Source organism: Echinops telfairi, unplaced genomic scaffold (assembly GCF_000313985.2).
Source record: "Echinops telfairi isolate 266 unplaced genomic scaffold, ASM31398v2 ScPeMD7_5592;HRSCAF=6446, whole genome shotgun sequence".
Taxonomy (NCBI): Eukaryota; Metazoa; Chordata; class Mammalia; order Afrosoricida; family Tenrecidae; genus Echinops; species Echinops telfairi.
Window position 1 is genome coordinate 40,879,088 of NW_022109491.1, and position 21,627 is coordinate 40,900,714.

The 21,627-nt window shown below is 40.0% G+C and overlaps 1 protein-coding gene across 1 annotated transcript in view; it reads right to left on the reverse strand.

Moving 5' to 3' along the window:
- The window catches only part of SEL1L2 (SEL1L2 adaptor subunit of ERAD E3 ligase), a 151,745-nt gene that overhangs the window by 9,486 nt on the left and 120,632 nt on the right, over positions 1–21,627 (reverse strand). Inside the window, exons 12-17 of the mRNA XM_045295171.1 lie at positions 16,992–17,054; positions 16,379–16,466; positions 14,837–14,985; positions 13,561–13,726; positions 13,370–13,444; positions 2,819–2,991 (exon numbers count right to left, since the gene is read on the reverse strand). Coding sequence (XP_045151106.1) covers positions 2,819–2,991; positions 13,370–13,444; positions 13,561–13,726; positions 14,837–14,985; positions 16,379–16,466; positions 16,992–17,054 — 714 coding nt within the window. The remainder of the gene's footprint in view (positions 1–2,818; positions 2,992–13,369; positions 13,445–13,560; positions 13,727–14,836; positions 14,986–16,378; positions 16,467–16,991; positions 17,055–21,627) is intronic.

Below are 21,627 nucleotides of genomic sequence, written 5' to 3' on the forward strand. Positions count from 1 at the left end.
AACTACAAGCCTTTAAGACCCCAGACACTACATCTTTTAATAGCCTTCTTCACCACATTTGCTTATGCACCTGTTTTGCCTTCAGCGATTGTGTCGGGAGGATGAACATCTCAGACTGCTGATTGGTTAGAACAAAGTGTTCTTGTATTGAGAGAGGGTATGAGCAAAGACCCAAAGTCCATCCCCTACCTCAGTGTATTGCCGTATAAATATATGTAATGGGCCAATACCTTCTTTCCTGCAAAAAGAGGAAAACAGTTAACCCTTTGAAGAAGTGGGAAAAAGAACTGAAAAGAAATTTCACTAGGGAGGAGACCCATATGCCCAATAAACATATGAGAAAATCCTCCCGATCATTAGTCACCAGAGAAGTGCAAATCAAAACAACCATTAGATACCATCTAACACCTATGAGGCTAGCCCAAATCTGAAAATCAGAGAGCAACAAATGTTGGAGGGGAAGTGGCGAGATAGGAACTCTCCTACATTACTGGTCATCTTGTAGATAAGTACAGCCTCTATGGAAAGCGGTCTGGCGAGACTTTAAAAAGATGGAAATTGAGCTACCTTATGACCCAACTATCCCTCTACTGGGCATCTACCCAAAAAGAGGTAAGAAATAACCCACGACCAGTTGTATGTGCTCCATTGTTTATTGCAGCGCAATTCACAATCCCAAAGAATTGGAAACAATCTAAATGTCCATCGGTAGACGAGCGGCTCAATAAACTCTGGCACATACTCACAATGGACATCCATACATCATTAAAAAGCACAGATGAGCACATGAAATACATCTTTTCATGGGAAGAGTTGGAGGAATTTATGCTGAGCAAAGTCATCCAATCACAAAAGGAGAAGTACAGCATGAGTCCCCTAAGGTAAGTGCAATCAGCATGGTAGGTATAGAAGAGAAGCCACCTATATCAGAACATTTGGGTTGAGATACAGGGAGTCAGGAGGAGGTTGGACTAAACCTAAGAAGGTACATGTTGGTCCAACACAAAAACTGAGAAAAGGAGGGAGGGGGAGGGACAAGAGGGTGGGGGGTGTTGAAAGTAAAATGATGATGGAGGGAGCAGGGCACTAATCCACCCCGGGGGAGAGTACTGGTCTGGTCGCCACGGCATCCGTGTGGGCATGCAGACCCTACCATGATGCACCAACAGGAGGACAGCGTGATCACGTGGAAGAATGCATGAAAAGAGAGAGCTACCTGGCTGGCCCCAACCAGAGATAAACTGACCCCCTCCCGGGAAGCGGGTGTGGCCGAGGGCAGAACTGAACCTACAGGTTGGGGAGAGGGGCCAGCATGCCACACCCACACAGAGGCAGGCCTGGAGGGAGGAAGAGAAAGAGAGAGCTGGACTAGACCCCACGCTGGCACACCAGGCCTGGAGGATGACATCCCTGCGGGGAGCTAATGGGACACAGAGGGGACTGGTCAACCGACAACAGAACGTGTCACCCTGTCCCCTTACTGGAGCAGACTGCCATTGAAGACATTTCTGGGGTCACATGACGGGGAGGCCGTGCAGTGTGAACCCCCCCAAAACGGAGCGAACCAAGAAGGTAGCATACCAGACCAGCAGGTGGAGCAAGGCAGAGCAACGAAGCCCCTGAGGATCCCCCAACGGGACTCTCCAGGCCGGGAGGGGCAGCTCCTGGACAGTCTTGAAGGCCAGCGAACAGACCCAGGACTTTAGTATATTTCTTCTCTCTCTTTTTTTTAAATTCTTAATTTTTCTTATTTATTTACTATTTTCATTTTAAGAAATCAGTTTGGACTGTGTCATAGTCGGTGTACCTACCAATATAGGATAGGCACGAGAGGCATGCCCGAGGCGAGAGCAGAGGGACCAATGGTCCCGGGGAGACCTGGGAGGTGAGGGTGGTGGGGGAAGGGGGCGGTGAGCAGGTTGCCCAATGGACAGGGGAACAACTGGGGTGTTGGAGTCAATAATAAGGGGCGGGGGCGTGTAGGAGCAACAGCAAACTAGCTAAGAGGAGGTACTAAGACGCAGAAATTAGGGGAAAGTGGCAGTGGGGCAGGAGGAAGGTAAAAGGAAACAGAGCAATGGATAGAGGTATAAACATAGCGGTGCACATTTGTAAATACATTAATCCACAAAAATAGAAGATTATGTATTTTCAAGTGCCATTCTTTCCTCTTTGTTTCCAACTGTGCATTCCAATGCCCAATAATTACCAATGTGTCTTGATTACAAGCCTGATCAATTTCAGACCGTTGATGTTGGTAACTACCTTCAATTTCTTCATCTCTAGCTTTGGTGGCTGGTGCACAATTTTGAATAATAGTTGTATTGATTGGGTTTTCTTGTATGCAGATAGATATTATCCTATTACATGCAATGTTTGACTTCAAGGTAGATCTTGAAATATCTTTTTTTGATGATGATGACCCCATTCCTCTTGAATCTGTCATTCCTAGCCTAGTAAATCATATGACTTCCAGATTTAAAATGGCCAATACCAGTCCATTTCAGCTTAGGATATTGATATTTATGCATTCCATTTCATTTTTGATGATTTCCAATTTTCTTAGATTCATCCCTGGTACCTTCTGAGTTCCAATTATTAGTAGATGTTTGCAGCTGTTTCTTATTTTGTATGTTGGTATCAATTTTATGGCAGTCGGTTTGATTTTTGGTATTTCATTGACTATGCAAAAGTATTCCCTTGTGTGGATTATTATTATTATTATTATTATGGACATCAATGAATCCCAAATCATTTACAGATTTTCCTTTCAGAGCAGCTGTCATTACTAGGTTTCTATTATTACCAATTTAATTACCTTTTTGACACCTAAACCGTTTTCATACATGTAGGCCAGATTGAACATGGCTTGTGCGCTGTGGTATTTATCAGCTGCGATGCTGTAATGGGTGGCTGCTGTATGATAGTCTTTCTTGGTCCCATAGCCATAATAATGGTAATCTCCGAGTTTTACTCTAGCGAAAGAATTGCCTGAAGAAACATTAATAAGAAGAATTGTAATTCAAATGATTCTGGTATAGTTCTTAGAAATTTGACCTAATGTGCTTGTGTCAGTCTCTTAAGATATATTTTTCTATTTATCTATCAACACTCAGAATCTCTGAATCAGAATTTGATACCTTTTATGAAATAAAAAATACAACATTCAGTGTCTGATATCTTCATTTTCATTGTAAGATAATATGCATTATACAGTATGAATATTCTCAAAAATTATGAATTTTATCTGTTAAACCTTTTAAATACATTTTTAAAGGTAATTCAACCCTTGGGAAATTGGACCCCACCTCACTGATACACTATCAGTTCCTCCTGTTTCCTGGACCAATTTCATCAGCCATTCAAATATGCTTTGATCGTTTCCATGAACAAAAATAATCTCTCTTTACCTTGTTGCATTTCTGTATGAGACTGCCCTGCCTTTCTGCTCTCCTTCCTAGCAAAATTCTTTTAAAAAACTTTTTATTGTGAATTAGGTGACGGTGTACAGAGAAAGCCATCAGCTTTACATTCATTGTCTTGCCCTGTTTCTGTCAGCCACACCCAGGCCCCATCTCCATGTTGTTAGCTGTTGTTTTCTTCACCTAAGTTAACCGGGTTGCCCCTTCAGCCCATGACGTTTTCTTTCTGCCCCTCCCTTTCAACCCATGGTAACCATCAGGGTCTGTTTTTTATTTTTATTTTCAGAGCCTGTTTTTTAATGTGAAAATATTTTTTTGATTTTTTTTAAAACATAAACATATTGTATGATGTCTCATACAATATTTGTCCTTTGTGTTTGATTTCACTCAGTATAATGTAACCTCCAGGCACATACATGTTATGAGGCGTTTCACAAAGTCTTCGCTATTCTTTAACATCGCTTAGTAATTCCATCGTATGTATGTACCCAAGTTTATTTCTCCATTCCTCCATTGATGAGCATTTTGGTTGCTCCCATCTTTTTTTTTGCTATTGTGAATAGTGCTGCAATGAACATGGGTGTGCATATATCTATTTGTGTTGTGGATCTTACTTCTTGAGGCTAGATACCAAGCCATGGGGTTGCTGGGTCAATGGTATTTCCATACCCAGTTGAAGAGCCCAGTTTGAAAACACCAGCTCCTCCCTGGAAGAAAGACAAGGCTCTTTCTACTCCCTCAGAGTTCCAGCCTCAGAAACCCACGGAGTCAGTTCTTCAAAAGCAAAGGTGTTACTTTGAGGACTAAGGTGTGCCTGACTCAAGCCTTGGTGTGTTCTTTCCCTTCAAATGCATGTGACAGTGGGACATGGAATAAGGAAGACCAAAGAGGAATCCATGCATTTGAATTATGGTGCTGGTGAGAATATTGAAAGTACCACGGACAGCCACAAGAACAAATGGGGCTGTCTCGGAAGAAGTACAGACAAAATGCTTCTTAGAGGAAAGGAGGAGACTTCGTGTCACATAACTTGGACAGGTTGTCAGGACAGACCAGCCCCTGGAGAAGGACTTCATGTTTGGTAAAATGGAGGGGCAGCAAAAAAGAGAAAAGCCCTCGACAAGATGGATTGGTGCAGGGGCTGCGACAATGGACTCAAACATAAGAACAATTGTGAGGTTGGCATAGGACCATGCAGGGTTTCATTCTGTTGTACAGACTGTTGCTATTAGTCAGAACTGGCTTGGCATTCCTGGTCGCAATATCTTTGAACAAAAGTGCTTCATGTTCATGGTCTACAGAGTCTCACTTCCCACAGTCTTCAACCCACTTCAACTTCATTTCTGTCCCTTCCATGATAGAACTGCAATTTCCAAGGGTGTCAGTGATCTTTATGCTGTCAGCTCCATCGGCTACTTCTCTGTCCTCATCTTACTGTGCCACAAAACAGCAGTGTGGTCCCTGGACCTACCCTTCCTGCCCTAGCACATTCTCTCTTGGCATCAGTGGCACTATTCTCTTGTTTGGCCTCCTACTTTGTAAACCTTTCCTTTTAAAAATTCTATCCATCTTCCAATGTTGGAATATGAAATTTATCCCTAGACTCTTTTTCACCTCTCTTCTTTCCCTTCTTTTCTCATTGTTCTTCCTTCCCTGTCTATTTTACAGCAACCTTTTTTCTAGGTGATTTCTTCTAATATCAATGATCACATTTGTATGAACTATTCCTGAAGTTCTATTGAATCTGTAGTCTCTTCTTGAATATCAAACTCTTATATTTACCTTCCTGACTTCTTTACTTGGATGTCAAACTTAAAATATTTATAATATATCTCGACACTTCACTACCCCTTGAAACAAAAACCAAGCTTAATCATCAGTCGTCTCCCCCGCCCCCCCCCCCCACCTGCCCCATTTCAGTACAATGATGCCTTTTTGTGGAACCCAATTCATTCCAAATTTGTATTCAAACACCAAACAGTTCAAGACCCGAACATATTTCCCCCTAAGGTATAATGGAAAACCAAATAATTCATTTGGAGGCCCACAAATCATACTTACAAATTCATTTCCCCAGGACTTTAAATCACTGTGGAGGTTTTTAGCTTTCTTGCATATCATTGTCTCAGAGACATTATCACCATTGAGTTTTCTAATTTCTTCAAATTAGCAGTAATTTTTTTTTCTTTCTGGTGCTCCTTTCTACTAGTTATTTTATTATAAGTAAATCATTTTATTGGGGGCTCTTATTGCTCATCACAATCCATAAATCAATTTTGTCAACTACATTTGTACATGTGTTGCCTTCATAATTTTCAAAATATTTTCTGTTTGAGCCCTTGGTATCAGTTCCTTTTTTCCCCTCCCTTCCCCCTCCCACCTCATGGACCCCTGTTAAATTATTATTTTCATATTTTACAATGCCCTCTGCCTCCCTTCATGCACATTATTGTTGTTCATCCTCTTGGTGGTGGTGGGGGGGGGGGCATTGTGCGTCATTGTAGTTTCCATTTCTCCCCCTTCCCCTACCTTCCCCCTAACCTCACAGTGCTATTCGCATTGCTGTTCCTGTGGATTTTATCTGTCCTGGATTCCATGTGTCAAGAGCTCTTATCTGTACCAGTGTACATGCTCCTAACCGATTTGAAATGTAGAACTGGGGTCATGATAGTGGAGGGGGGGCGTCGGGGGTTGGGGAAGCATTCAAGAACTAGAGGAATGTTGTGTGTGCCCACGGTGCTGTGCTGCAGCCTGGCTGTATCGTTTTTTCCTTGTGATTCTTCTGTGAGGGGATGTCCAATTATCTGTGAGGGATTTGGGTCTCCACTCTGACCCCCATCATTTGCATTGATATACTTGTTTGTTTTGGGTCTTTTGATGCCTGCTCCCTTATCCTGTCGCCACCTCATGGTCACACAGGCTGGTGTGCTTCTTCCACCTGGGCTTTATTTTTTTAACAGTAACTTTTTAACCTTTTCACTAGTCTGGGTTCATTTTGTTTTTTCAAAAATGTTGATAACATCAGTTTAGCCATGTTACACTCAGTCGGCAAATCAGACATGGGGTTGACCTGATTCAAATTTTGCAATGGTTTCTTTCTTTAACACGATTGTGGTTCTCACAGTTTTCCTCTTAGCTTTACTGTGGGTATCAATATTTCATGCAAATAAAGCACACAAAAAAGCACAATGAGGAATGCTTTAACAAACTAACATGGGTCCTATATGTATTAAGTGGTGCTTACACTGAAACGTGGCAAGATGCACTACATGACTCACTCTCGGCCTGGACAGGTTTTTTCAATTTAGAATTTTGGTTTGACTATAGAGCAAAGTTATGAACACAGAGCGGATTATTTTTCAAACTTTGTTGTTGGAGTGTTGGAAATTTCAAACTTAGAGCCCTAAGACAACTGAGGGATCACTGTATTAGCATTATTCAAGCTGTACATCTAGGGTAATTGCTGTTGCTAATTCTGTTTCCCCACCTCCATTATCCAATCCATTAGCAAGTCCTATTTTTACTACCTCTAAAACATCGCCATTTCTTACCATCGCTATCATCATTTTAGTCAAACCCAAGAATACTACGTAGCCTCTAAATTGTTCTTTTGTCTTCATTTTCCAAAATATTTTCTGCACAACAGCCAGGGAGAAAATTTTAAGATGTAAAATCAAATTTCAAATTATGTCATTCCTCTGTGTAAAATGCCCCAATGGCTGCACATTGTTCTTCGAACAATATTCAGACTCCCAACTTGACCTACAAGTCATGCCTAACCTACTGTCTGCTTCCTTACTAGCCTCATTACATGAATCTCACTATGCAGTAGTCATCTTAATACTCAGCCCCCACACCAGCTCCTTCCTACTTCAGTATCTTGGTATTACGATTTCTCAGATCCCTCTGCCTAAGATGCTTGGAATTTCTCACTGTTTGTGTGTCTAATTGTCATCATTCAGGTCTAAGTGGTAATGTCACATCCTCAGGCCTTCTCTGACTACTTTTTCTAAAGCATCCCTTCATCCTTCACTTTTGTAATTATCCATCTCATCTCCCTGTTTTTTTTTTTCCTTCACAGAACCTGCCACTGTTATCCTATTTATTTGTACACTGGCTTATTTTCTCTTTTCCCACAATGTTGGCAGTTTTGACTATTGATATGGTCCCAGAACTTAGAATGGTACTTGATATTTATGGAATGAATAACAAGGCATGCATGGAGGGGAACTTTTTCTCATATGCTAAGTAATATTGCATATTACTTTTAAACAAGCAGGGCCAAAGGGAAGAGTCACAAGACTTTTAAAGTTAAGAAACTTGTGCCCCCCCCCCCAAGATTTTTATTGGCAAGTAATTTAAATATGATAAAGAAACGTATCTTTTGGAAGTCTTTTGGGTACACGCCTAAATGTATTTTTAGCATTCCCTGTTTTCACTACAAGAAAATATTGACTGAAAAGTACATCTATCTTAGCTATAGCTAACCCTTATAGCATGATGCAGGCTTACTTGGAAATAAAAGAATACCCGTATGGTGTAAATCAGAGGTGTGCACTAAGGACTATAAAATACCTTTCCTTTTTTTTTTTTTTCTTCCTGCATAGTGCCTGAAGTTCCTTTGGAATTTATTCCTCTTGGTACTGAAGATCTTTTATCATCTAGAATCTCCTATAAAAATGCTGAGACCTCTAAGAGATGGAATACCATGAGCCCTCTTTAGCTCACTCTGAATAGAAATGAAGTCCTAAGATTCTTAGGCTGCTCAGAGCAGGAATATCCTACCTCTTCAAAATGTAGATGCTGCTTGGAGCAAGGCCTTATAGGAATGGTGGCTGGGAGAGGAAGTCCCTAGGACCCTAAAGAGAAACTATGTCTCTAATTTCGTTGAAAGCTGCTCTCTCTTTTGACCCCAAAGTTCCATCTGGGTCATACCACATATAGATAGAGTAACGTTCCTGGGAGTGTTTGAGCTTTTCAGGCAGTAAATAGGTGCTCCAAAGTCTCCGAGAACGAGTCAGTGAACAAGCTTGTTCTGAGAGAATGTAGCGGAGGCACAGTGTAATCCTGACTGCTTCTCAAAGAAATAACTTGCCACTAGAAGGCATATCCACTTGAATCTCACAGTTACAGGGTGCCGACTGTGTCCTGATGGTTCGACCCTCTCCTGACATGTAGTCACTGCATGGCCAGTGACTAATTAAAAACATTCATTATTAGATTTCCTTGTGGGCTATGAATTATCACCAAAAAGTAAGAAGTTTGAAACCACAAACAGCTTTATGGGAGAAAGATGAGGCATAAAAAGTTACAGTCTAGGAAACCCACAGGCAGTCCTATGAGGGATCTATGAGTCAGAATTGATTCAATAGCAAAGAGTGTGAACCCCGGGTGAGACACCCATCAGCCATATTTTAGGGATGTTCATTCCTGATCTCCCTTGTGACACACAGAGTTGTTCTTAGTGACCTGCCTTTACATTGGGGAAATCTTGTTTAATATTAATGTCACCTCCCGTCAATGTCTCTTTTCCTTGGTGCAGTTTCCAAGCTTGGAGTAAACCTGTATCTGTTGCAACTGAGCTGATTTGCCATGGATGAGTGATTGGTTGTGCTGTTTCTTCAGTTTAGGCAAAGTCTTTTTTTCTTTGTTTGTTTTGGCAAAGTCTTTATTGCATTTTGGAAAACACGGATTTTTCTTTTTAGGGGAATTTCTCATTAAAATCACATTGATGACTTGCTGCTGCATTACCAGTTCAGTTGGATCGGAGGAAGCACAAGTGTGACTCATGTTAGACTCTTATTAGATTTTGAATCAGAGCAAATAATTGTTAACCTTGTTCACTTCTTCTGAAAAGAGCGGATTTCCCCTTAGCATGAGGTGATTTTAAGCAGCCTTGAGTATATTCCACCTGGATTTCAAAAACATCTTAAGAACAGATTTGACTCATTGAACATTAGTGACAGAAGGCTTGACACGCTATGTTATGACATCAAGAACATCATACTTGAAGAAAGCAAAAGGTCATTAAAAGGTAAGAAAGAAATAAAGGATCAAAATAAATCTCAGAAAAGACTCTGAAACCTGCCCTTGGTCACAGAGTAACTGAAGCAAATGGGAGAAATGACTAATAGAGTTGAACAGAAAATTTCAAAGGGCAGTCAAGAAGACGGAGTAAAGTTTTATAATAAGATGTGCAAACACCTGGAGTTAGAAAACACATCCAGCATATACCAAGCTGAAAGAACTGAAGAAAAAAAATGCAAACTTCCAATTACAATATTAAAAGATTCTATGGGCAAAATATTAAATGATATGGGAAGCATCAAAAGAAGATGGAAAGAATAGAGTTACTGTGTCCAAAAGAACTAGTCGGCATTCAGCCAACTCAAGGGATAGTATATGATCATGAACCAATGTGATGAGGGAAGAAGTGCACGCTGAACTGAAGGCAATGGCAAAACCAGGAAATTGATGGCATGTCGATTGGAATGTTCAAAATGCTGATGAAGCGCTCACTAGTTCACGCCAAGAAATTTGGAAGACATCCACCTGGTATCTGACTGGAAGCGATCCATATTTGTACACATTCCAAAGAAAAATGACCCCATAGAATACTCAAATTAGTGAACAATATCATTAACATCACATTCAAGTAATTAAAAAAAATTTATTGGGGGCTCATACAACTCTGATCAAAATCTGTACATACATCCATTGTATGTCAAGCACACTTGTACATTTGTTGCCCTCATCATTCGCAAAACATTTACTTTCTACTTAAGTCCTTGGTATCAGCTCCTCATTTTCTCCTCTCCCTCCCTCTCTCATGAACTCTTGATAATTTATACATTATTATTATTTTGTCATGTCTTACACTATCCAACGTCTCCCTCCCTTCATCCACTTTTCTGTTGTCCATCCCCCAGGGAGGAGGTTATATGTAGATCCTTATAATTGGTTCCCCCTTTCTCCCCCACCTTCCCTCCACCCTCCAGTATTGCCACTCTCGCCACTGGTCCTGAAGGGATCATCTGTCCTGGATTCCCTGTGTTTTCAGTTTCTATCTGTACCAGTGTTTACCTTCTGGTCTAGCCAGGTTTTTAAAGTAGAATTGGGATCATGATCATGGGGTGGGGAGGGGGGGAGGGAGCATTTAAGAATAAGAGGAAAGTTGTATGTTTCAGCATTGCTACACTGCACCCTAACTGGCTCATCTCCTCCCCATGACCCTTCTGTAAGGGGATGTCCCATTACCTACAGATGGGCTTTGGGTCCCCAATCTGCACTCCCTCATTTACAATGATAAGATTTTTTGTTCTTTGATGCCTGATACCCTGATACCTAATCCCTTCGACACCTCTTGGTCACATGAGCTGGTGTGCTTCTTCCATGTGGGCTTTGTTTCTTCAGAGCTAGATGGCTGCTTATTTACCTTCAAGCCTTTAAGACCCCAGATGCTTTATCTTTTGATAGGCGGGCACCATCAGCTTTCTTTACCACATTTGTTTATGCACCTGCTTTGTCTTCAGCAATCATATTGGGAAGATCATTCAACAACAGTTGTAACAGTACGTTGACAGAAAACTGCCAGAGGTCCAGGCTGGATTCAGAAAGAACAAAGACTCTCATTGCTGCCATCAGCTGGATCTTGGCTCAAAGCAGAGAATATCAGAAAAATATTTACTTGTGCTTTACCGATTATGCAAAGGCATTAGACAATGTGGATCATAAGCATGGGTAGCCTTGAAAAGACCTGGAATTCTAAAACACCTCATTGTTCTCATGTAGGACCTGTGCATGGATCAAGAGGCAATGGTGCAAAGGACTACTGCCTGGTTAAAAATCAGTAAAGGTGCATGTCAGATTTGTATACTCGATTACTAACTCTGAGGTATGCTGAGGAAATACTCTTACGAGTTGGACTATATAAAGAAGAATGTGGCATCAGGCTTGGAGGCAGGCCTATTGACAACATGCAGATGACACAACCCTGCATGCCGAAACTGAGGAGGACTTGAAGCACTTGCTGATGATGATCAAGGATTTCAGCCCTCACTATGAATTGCAACTCAGGGTACAGAAAAACAAAAATCCTCACAACTGGTCCAATAGGTGACATTGTTTCAAAAGGAGAAAAACTGAAGTTGTCAAAGATTTTATCATGCTTGGACGCACAACCAGTGCTCACACAATCAGAAACAGCAGTCAGGAGATCAGGTGATGCACAAGATCTCTGTAAGTGTTGAAGAGGAAAGATGTTACTTTGAGTACTAAGGTGTGCCTGACCCAAGCCATGGTAATTTCCATTGCCTCATATGCATGTGAAAATTGGTCATTGAATAAGAAAGATCTAAGAAGAATCGATGCATTTGAATTATGGTGCTAGTGAAGAATATTGGAAGTATCATGGACTGCCAAAAATCCCAAACAGATCTGTATTGGAAGTACAGCCAGAATGCATCTTAGAAGTAAACATGATAAGATTTCATCTCATGACATACTTTGCACATGTCACCAGGAGAGACCATTCTCTGGAAAATATCCATCGGGTCTATTTCAACTCATAGTGATCTTATAGGACAGAGTAAAACCGCTACTGTGGGTTTCCAAGACAGTAAATCTTTTTTAAAATTTCAAAATAAGTCATTTAATTTGGGGCTCTTAAAGCTCTTATAACAGTCCATACATCAATTCTATCAAGCACAATTATACATATGTTGTCATCATCATTTTCAAAACTTTTTCTCTCTACTTGAGCTCTTGGTATTGGCATCTCTTTTTGACCCTCCTTCCTCTTCCCCTACCACCCTCATGAACTCGTGATAAATTATAAATTTTTATTGTTTTCATATCGTATACTGTCCGCTGTCTCCAATAACCCATGTTTCTGTTGTCCATCCCCCTGGGGTTATACATAGCTCCTTGTGATCATTTCTCTTTTCTCCCCCTTTCCCCCCCACCTTCCCCTTCCCTTCATGGTATACTCCCATTAGACAGTAACTCTTCACAGGATATAAAGCTTCATCTTTCTCTCTTGGAGTAGCTGGTGATTTTGAACTGCTGGCCTCATGTTGAGCAGCCCAATGTGTAGCCCACTACACAAGCAAGGCTCCATAATGCTTGGTGAAACAGAAGAGCAGCACAAGAAGGGCAGACTCCTGAGGAGCCGTATTGACAGCATGGGTTGAAGTTTAACAACAGTTGTGAGGATGGCACAGGACAAGGTTGTACGTGAGTTAGAACTGACTCAAGGGCATCTAACAACAAGAACACAGCACTTGGAAGTAAATGTACCCTCTTAATGCAAGATAATTTTTCACAATCCAAATGCCAATAATCACAGCTTTTTGTATTTCTTACATTTTGGTAATATAACAAGGAAAAGAAAGAGGAGGATGGTGATATAAATGCCACCTGCTAATTCTTTTCCCACCAATGCCTTCTTACATTCCTTATTATATGAGATCCTGATAAGTAGGACATGGGGCTCCAGGAAAAAAGAGAGGATCATGGTTATAGAGATATAACATTTGTGGCAATCATATTTTAATCATCAATTAAAATAGAAATCAAATGAGTCAGATACTTAAGTGATTTTGCATATAAGCTCATGACGTAAGTCACATCTATGATTCATTCAGTAAAGAACACAACAAACTCAGAAAACTGGTTGTATATATACATTTGTCAAAGTTTCAATGACTATTTCGGTACCATGGAGAATGAGCCACAGAAAAATATCTGTGGTTTGCTAAATCAGAACGCTCCAGAACAATGAAGAGTATAAACTACTAGACATGACCTGCAGGATAACCCAACACTGACTATCGGGGCTTGGAAAGGCCATCGACTGGATGTTCTCTACCTTTCTATGTGCTCAAGAGGGCAGCTGAAGCCCATTAGACTGGAACCAGAAGTCTACTGATACTATGTAGGCTCTGTACCTTGAATGGCAGCTCGATTCCATAGGAGAAGTGCCATTGGATACATCTTCTCCTTCGCAAGAATTTTAGCCTTTTCTAAAAAACAAAACCAGCAAAACCATTCCATTAGTAAGACTTAAAATCCCCCTGTTGTGAGGTCCGGTAGGCATGTGTATAAATCAGGAATTGCAGAGAATTTTAACTTATCTTACTAGATTCCAAAATGAATGCTGAATTGCTTTGGGCCACTTCATACCCCATTTCTGCAAGCAGTGCATACTGAACAAGAGAAGAATCTACATCACCGTCTTTATAGGCAAAGTATGCTGTCAGGAATTTCTCAGCCCAGTGGCCTAGTTCACAGACACCTTTATAAAGCTGAACATGAGAAGAGAAACCAAACAGAATAGTTAGACAATGTATTTCATCTCAGGCAAATGATAAAAGAAGCCACTCTTTTGTTCATGCTAGCTGATCAGGCAAGGATTGAAGGTCAAAAGCATGGCATTTGCAGATTACCTGGGATGAGAGTTAATATATTTCATAGGAACAAAGAATATACGTGTAATGTTTTTCTTTTCCTTTTGGCCTTAATCTGAAACTTCCTCTGGTTTATTTCACACTTCTGTAAAAAACTTTCCTGACTCGAGGACTATTGGACAAAGATGATGGATTTTTTGTTTTGTTTATTTTTAAGGGACTCTTTCAGTATTGTTGCTCTGTGAGGGCAAGCTATAGGCCACAGCTGATGTGGGAAGGAGAGACTGGAGGGAAGACAGTGCCTGAGGGTAGAGGTGATATAACCATGAGAGAGGTGTGCAGAGCTCTGGGGGGACACACGTCAACTGAGCTAAATAGCTCTTATGTAACCAAAGGAAGATAGCCATACATAATTCATTAGGAAGTTGGCAAAGAAGCAAATCTAAAGATAGATTATTAGCTGGCAGCTCTTGAAATGAGTTTCAGAGGGGCCAGATTGCAATTTGTAGGTATTCATACTGGTGCAGGGGAAGTGTTCGATAAATCAGTGAAAGGTAATAAGGTCCTAAGTACATCTTTGTTAGAAGTCTTTCACTCCGCTGAAAGAGTCCACATCATCAAAATGTAAGGACCTTGCTTTCTGGATAGAAATGGGCTACATTTTCTAGGTGAAATCAAGGCTTTCATTTCCTAAGTAGCAACTTCCAACTGCACTAGAAGTTCTAAATTTCCCTAGAGATCTGATTGAAGGCAGAAGTGGAGCTCCTTAACTGAACTTTGAGATTATCTCTAACCCAATGAAAAGCCAAATGTGACAGAGAGGAGGGGTCATTTCTTTTTCTCTCTTTGCCAGACTGAGCCACCGCTGGCAAATGTCAGTATTCATATTTGTCAACTGGAGACAAAGAGGTAATATTTATAAAAATCAAAGCCGCCAGCAAGTTAAGGGTGTCACCACTTCCTCGGCATGATAAGTGAAAAGGATTGCCAAAGGGCGCTGTTACTCACCTCCACCGCCGTTCTGCAGGATCTCACCACTCCCGTCCCTGTCGCATACATCTCAGCCAGGTAGTAAATGGCAAGGGGTTGCCCACTGTGAGATGCCAAGTAAAAGTATTTGAAGGCAAGTTTATAATCCCTCCACACTCCAGAGCCAGCTGAAAATTAAAATGATTTTGAGCCATACTTTACTCTGTTCATTTTTCTCATTATAATCTATGGATATATATATATATATATATACACATATACACATATATATTTCAACAGGACAAGAAAAACCAATTAAAAGTCAAGCTGCTCTAGAATCACTTATGTGGAAAAAGAAGTGCTCATTATCAGTAAACAATGATAGTGCATGTCCTTGACCCTCCATATTGACATATGTGCTACCCTTTCCTCTATCCCTCCAGGGTTAACAGCTGAAAAATCCTTCCTCTCTGTTAAGGCTAATGAGGCCCACTACCAATTTAGATCCAATCAAACCCTATTACTACCCCAACATTTTCCATAATCTCTTCTCACCGATTATCCCATCTCACCCATTTATTCATTACCCACCTCCATTAGCTAATTTTATTTTCTCTACCAAAATATGGGGGTGGGGATGAGGAGCTGATGCCAGAGGCTTAAGTGGAGAGGAAATGTTTTGAGAATGATGAGGGTAACTAATGTACAAATGTGCTTTACACATGGATGGATGTATGGATTGTGATGAGTTGTATGAGGTCCCAATAAATTGATTAAAAAACCCAACAATTCTTTCTTGTGTTTTGTTCCACCTTAGCTGTCATTCCAGTTTCGTCTTACAAGGCACACTTCTTGCAAGAATCTTTTCACTCATCTGTTCTTCCTCATATTCCATTCACAACCAAACCTGTTGTCATATGGCTTCCATCCCCACCAGTCAAAATTTCTCATCAAGAGCCTCCACATTGTCAAAGCCTTTCTTTATTCTTAACCTGGGTTCTTACTGCATTGCACATAGATGCTTGTTCATTTTTTTCCTTGAATGTTCTATTTGGTTTCTTAAGTACATTCCTTCTCCTGACTCCCACTTTTGCCCCTCCCCACCCCGAAGTTCCTCTGACCCTGTCTTTTCAGATTTCTTGCTGTTTCTCCGCTGCCCATCTTTCAACACAGCACCAAAGTTCACCAGCTCTCAGACTTTGGCTGGCTACTCCTACCTCTTATACTCTCTCTTCCCTTTGCATGCTTGAACTAACACCTGTATGTCAATGCCTCCCAAGTCTCTTCTTTGTCTGACTTCTTCTGAAGGTCATGTTTCTTCTGGATAGGTATGTGCATAGGTATTCACAAAGGCACTTCAAAGTCGATCTTTTCAAAAGTGAATTTTCTGATGATATGCCTCTTGCCGCCTCTACCAACAAATTCTCAAGAAATTTCAGTCTTGAAATTTCTCCCTCAAAGTGCTGCCTGAACAGTCTATCTAAACCACTCATACCAGCCATTTCATTTTTGTTATAAAAATAGCATACTTAAAAATGTATTTGTCATTCTAAACAAAGTAGCCATATTTGTAGCACTTACAGTAGTACATGAAACCTAACTGAAACTGTGCATTGGGCCATCCTTTCTCTGCAGCTTTCTGAAAGTATTTAAGTGCTTCAGCATAATTCTGCAAGATAATTACACTTTATTACTCAAAGGCATATGCTTAATGGCATGGTGACAATTGCTTTCAAACTATTTTTGAAGAATAAAGTTAGTGTCTTATGTATTTTAGGACAAAAATGGTAGCTGAAATATTACATATTATATTCCATCCTTATTAAAATCCTCTTAGGAAGAAATTATCTTATTTTCACTATAAATTATGTCTTTCATGGACAATAGATTATGTTAGATATTGGGGCATGCCATTCAAAGGACAGAAGTTAAAATGAGAAGAAAAATTTCTCTATTACAAAAATTCCCCAGGAGTTTGATGATCTATAGGATGGTTACTTATAACTGATGATTCTAATATATGATTAGGATTGCTATTTTCATGTTAATTCTATTTTTCATATACTTGGTAAATAATTCAAGTGCTTATTTTGTTCTCTATGATAATAGTCTGGGAAGCCAGATAATAGAGATGAATTCCTTTAAATTAATGAATGGAAACATGTTGAAAAAGTAATGCATGTTTTTATCTCACCACAGGGACTCCTTTTCCATAAAAGTAAAGAAGACCAAGCCCGTGAAGACCGATTGCATTGCCCTAGAACAATGAAAAAACCAGGTTTAAGTCCCTCAATTTATATATATAAAAAGCATGGCAAATACTTTAAAAACACACCATAGGAGATTAATCAAGGCCATTTTTTCCCAGACAGTAGACATGTTATTTTGACCCTCTAGTTTTACATTTCACACATATGACCATAAAATATAAGAGGATTTAAAGTCAGATCGTCACTTCTACATTAATTAATACTATTAGGATTCCATTATAAGCAGTGGACAGAGGAGGCTGGTTTTGTTGGGGGCTGTCAAGTCTGTTTCAGCCGTAGTGACCCTATGGAACAAAACACCTCTGGTCCCGCCTCATCCTTATGTTTTTATGGTTGAGCCTCCTGCTGCAGCCACTGACCCAATCCGTCTTTCTGGGGGTCTTCCCTTTTTGCTGCCCCTCTACTTTACCAACCATGATGTCCTTTTCCAGTGACTGGTCTCTTTAGGTAGCATATGCAAAGTATATGAGATGAAATGTCACCATACTTACTTCTAAGGAACATTCTGGCTGTACTTCTTCCAAAACAGATTTGCTTGTTCTTTTGGCAGTCTACGGTACTTTCAATATTCTTTGCCAGCACCATAATTCCAATGCATCGATTCTTCTTCCGTTTCCCTTATTCAATGTCCCACTTTAACATGCATATGAGGTCATTGAAATGACCATGGCTTGCGTCAGGTGCACCTCAGTCTTCAAAGTAACATCCTTGCTTTTCAATGCTCTAAAGAGGACTTGTGTGGTAGATGGAAGCAATGAAATGCATGATTTGATCTCTTGACTCATACTTCAATGAGCATTGATTGTGGACCCAAGCAAGACAAAATCATTAACAACTTCCATCTTTTCTCCCTTTATCATGATGTTCCCTTTTGGTCCAGTTGTGAGGATTTTTGTTTCCTGTACATTGAACTGCAATCCACATTGAAAGCTGCAATCCTTGGTCTTCATCAGCCAGTTCTTCAAGTCCTCTTTACTTATAGCAAGCAAGACTATGTCAACTGCGTATCTCAAGTTAATAAATCTTCCTCCAATCCTGATCATATATTCCAGCTTCTCTGGTTATTTGCTTAACATATAGATTAAGTATGATGAGAGGATACAATCCTGATGCACTTTTTAAACCATGCAGTATTTCCTTATTTTGTTTGCACAACTGCTTCTTAATCCTGGTTCAGTTCCCCACGAGTCAAACAGTGTTCTGAGATTCCCGTTCTTCTGAAGGCTTCCCATAGTTTGTTATGGTCCACACAGCCCACTGCCTATGCATAGTCAATAAAACACAAGTAAATGTCTTTCTGCTGTTCTCTGTTTTCATCCAAGATCCACTGGCATCAGCAATGGTATCTCTTATTCTATGTCCTTTTCTGAATCTGCCCTTGATTTCTGGCAGCTCCTTCTTACTGACTGCTTCAGTCATTGTTAAATGACCTTCAAGAGTATTTTGCTTGCATGTAATAATAGATACTGTTCTAAAATTCTCACATGAATGGGAGTCATCTATTTTTAGAATCAGTACAAATACGGATCTCTTTCAGTCAGTTGCCAATTTTCTTGGTATAGATGAGTGAGTACTTCCAGTGTTTCATCATCTTGAAACAATTCAGTTGGTATTCTATTAATTCCTGGAGACTTGTATTTGCTAGTTTCCTTTTTAAAAAAATCATTTTATTAGGGGCTCATACAACTCTTATCAAAATCCATACAGTTATCACAATCCATACAAAATCCATACAATTACACAATCCAAATGTGTAAAGCACATTTGTACATTCATCGCCCTCATCATTCTCAAAACATTTGCTCTCCACCTAAGCCCCTGACATCAGCTCCTCATTTTTCCCTTCCTTCCCCGATCTTCCCTCCCTTATGAACCCTTGATAATTTATAAATTAGTATTATTTTGTCATGTCTTACATTGTCCGATGTCTCCCTTCACCCACTCTTCTGTTGTCCATCCCCCAGGGAGAAGGTTATACGTAGATCCTTGTAATCGGTTCCCCCTTTCCAACCCAACCTCCCTTCACCCTCCCAGTATCACCACTCACACCACTGGTCCTGAAGGGATCATCTGCCCTGGATTCCCTGTGTTTCCAGTTCCTATTTGTACCAGTGTACATCCTCTGGTCTAGCCAGATTTGTAAGGTAGAATTGGGATCATGATAGTTAGGGGGGTGAGGGGGAAGCATTTAGGAACTAGAGGAAAGTTGTATGTTTCATCATTGCTACATCGCACCCTGACTGGCTTGTCTCCTCCCCGAGACCCTTCTGTAAGTGGACGTCCAGTGGCCTACAAATGGGCTTTGGGTCTCCACTCCTCACTCCCTGCCTCATTCACAATGATAAGATTTTTTGTCCTGATGATGCCTTATACCTGATCCCTTCGACACCTCGTGATCACACAGGCTGGTGTGCCTCCTCCATGTGGGCTTTGTTGCTTCTGAGCTAGATGGCCACTTGTTTACCTTCAAACCTTTAAGATTCCAGACGCTGTATCTTTTGATAGCTGGGCTCCATCAGCTTTCTAGTTTCCTTCATTGCAGCTTAGACTTCTTCCTTCACTACTATTAGGTCTTGATCGTATGCTACCTCTTGAAATGGTTTAATGTAGACCAGTTCTTTTTGGTCCAGCGACTCTATTCTTTCCATCTTCTTTTGATGCTTCCTGCATCATGAAATATTTTTGTCCACAGAATCTTCCCATCTTGCAACTCAAGGCTTGGAATTTTTCTTCAGTTCTTTCCGTTTCAGAGCATGTTCTTCCTTTTTGGTTCTCTAATGCTATGTCTTTGGCATTTCATTATATTTGACTTTGTCTTCTAGAGCTGCCCTTTGAAATTTCCTATTCAGCTCTTTGACTTCATCATTTCTTTAAGATTAGGAGCAAGTTTCAGAACCCCTTCTGACATCACTTTGACCTTTTGTTTCTTTCCTTTCTTTTTAATAACTGCTTTCTCCATGTATGATGTTTTTGATGTCATTTGATGTCTTGATGCCATCAGGTCTTCTGTCATTAGTGTTCAACGTGTCAAATCTGTTTTCGAAGTCCAGGTGGGATAGACTCAAACTTGTACTTTGACTATCATAGACTTGTTTGAATATTCTTCAGCTTCAACCTGAACTTTTCATATGAGCACATGATGGTCTGTTCTACAGTCAGCCCTTGCCCTCATTTTATCTGTTAATATTGAGTTTCTCATTGTCTCTTTCCAGAGATGTAGTCAACTTGATTTCTATGTGTTCCATCAGGAGAAGTCCACATGTATTGTTGCCTTTTGTGTGGTTAAAGAAGAAAAGTGGGTGAAGGGAGATGGCGAACAGTGCAAGCTATGACAAAATAATAATTTAAATTATCAAGGGTTCATGAGGGGGGGGGGAGTGGAGAGAGAGGGGAAAAATGAGGAGCTGATGCCAGGGGCTTAGGTGGAGAGCAAATGTTTTGAGAATGATGAGGGCGATGAATGTACAAATTCGCTTTACACAGTATTGATGTATGTATGGATTGTGATCAGAGTTGTATGAGCCCCTAATAAAATGATTTAAAAAGTATATATAAAAAGCAATAAATTTATGATCAAATAATAATTAAAAAGATGTGAGATGACATAGAAAAAGAAGAAAATGGATATTTGCTCTGAATAAGCTATTGGTCTTGTCAGCTTCATTTCTATCGCTAGGGCTACATTTTCCATCTATTGTTTCTCCTCCTTTGTTTCCAACTTTTGAATTCCAAACACCAGTAAATATTAATGCATCTTGATTGCATGTGGATTAATTTCATAATGAAGATGTTGGTAGAATTCTTTAACTTCTTCATCACTAGTTTAGGGGATGTGCATAAATTTGAATAATAATTGCATTGACTCAGTTTCCTTGTATACCCTTAGATATTTTCCTATCACAAGTAGCTCTTGAAAAAAAAATTTTTTTTTGATGAATATAATACCATTCCTCTTGAGTCTGTCATTCTTGGCATAATAAACTATATGACTTCTTGATTCAAAATTGCCTAAACTAGTCTATTTCAGCTCACTAATGTCTAGGATATAGATATTTGTGCATTCCATTTCATTTTTGACACTTCTAATTTTCTTAGATTCATACTTCGTAAGTTCTATGTTTCAGTCATTAATAGATGTTTGCAGCTGTTTCTTATTTTGAGTTTTGTTCCACTAGAAAGTAAATGGTTCAAATGCTTTCTCCAAAAGGCTCTACTCTATCCACTTCATTATTTGTATTTTTGAGTCCCTTCTGACTGAAGGGCTCATCATCTGGCTCAATCTCTGACAATGGTCTGCTGCTGTTCATGAGGTGTTCCTTACCTGACAATGTTCTGTTCCCATCCATAAGGTTTTCTGTGGGTAATTCCTCTGAGGTGGACAGCCTATTCCTTCTTTCTAGTCTGTTCTTAGTTTTGAAAATTTGCTGAAACCTGTTCACTTTTGGGGAAGTGAAAGAGTTGAACGAAAATTTTCAAAAGGCAACTTGCATAGAAAAAGCAAAGCATTATAATAAAATGGCAAAGACCTGGAGTTAAAAACCAAAAGGAAAAAATAAGCAC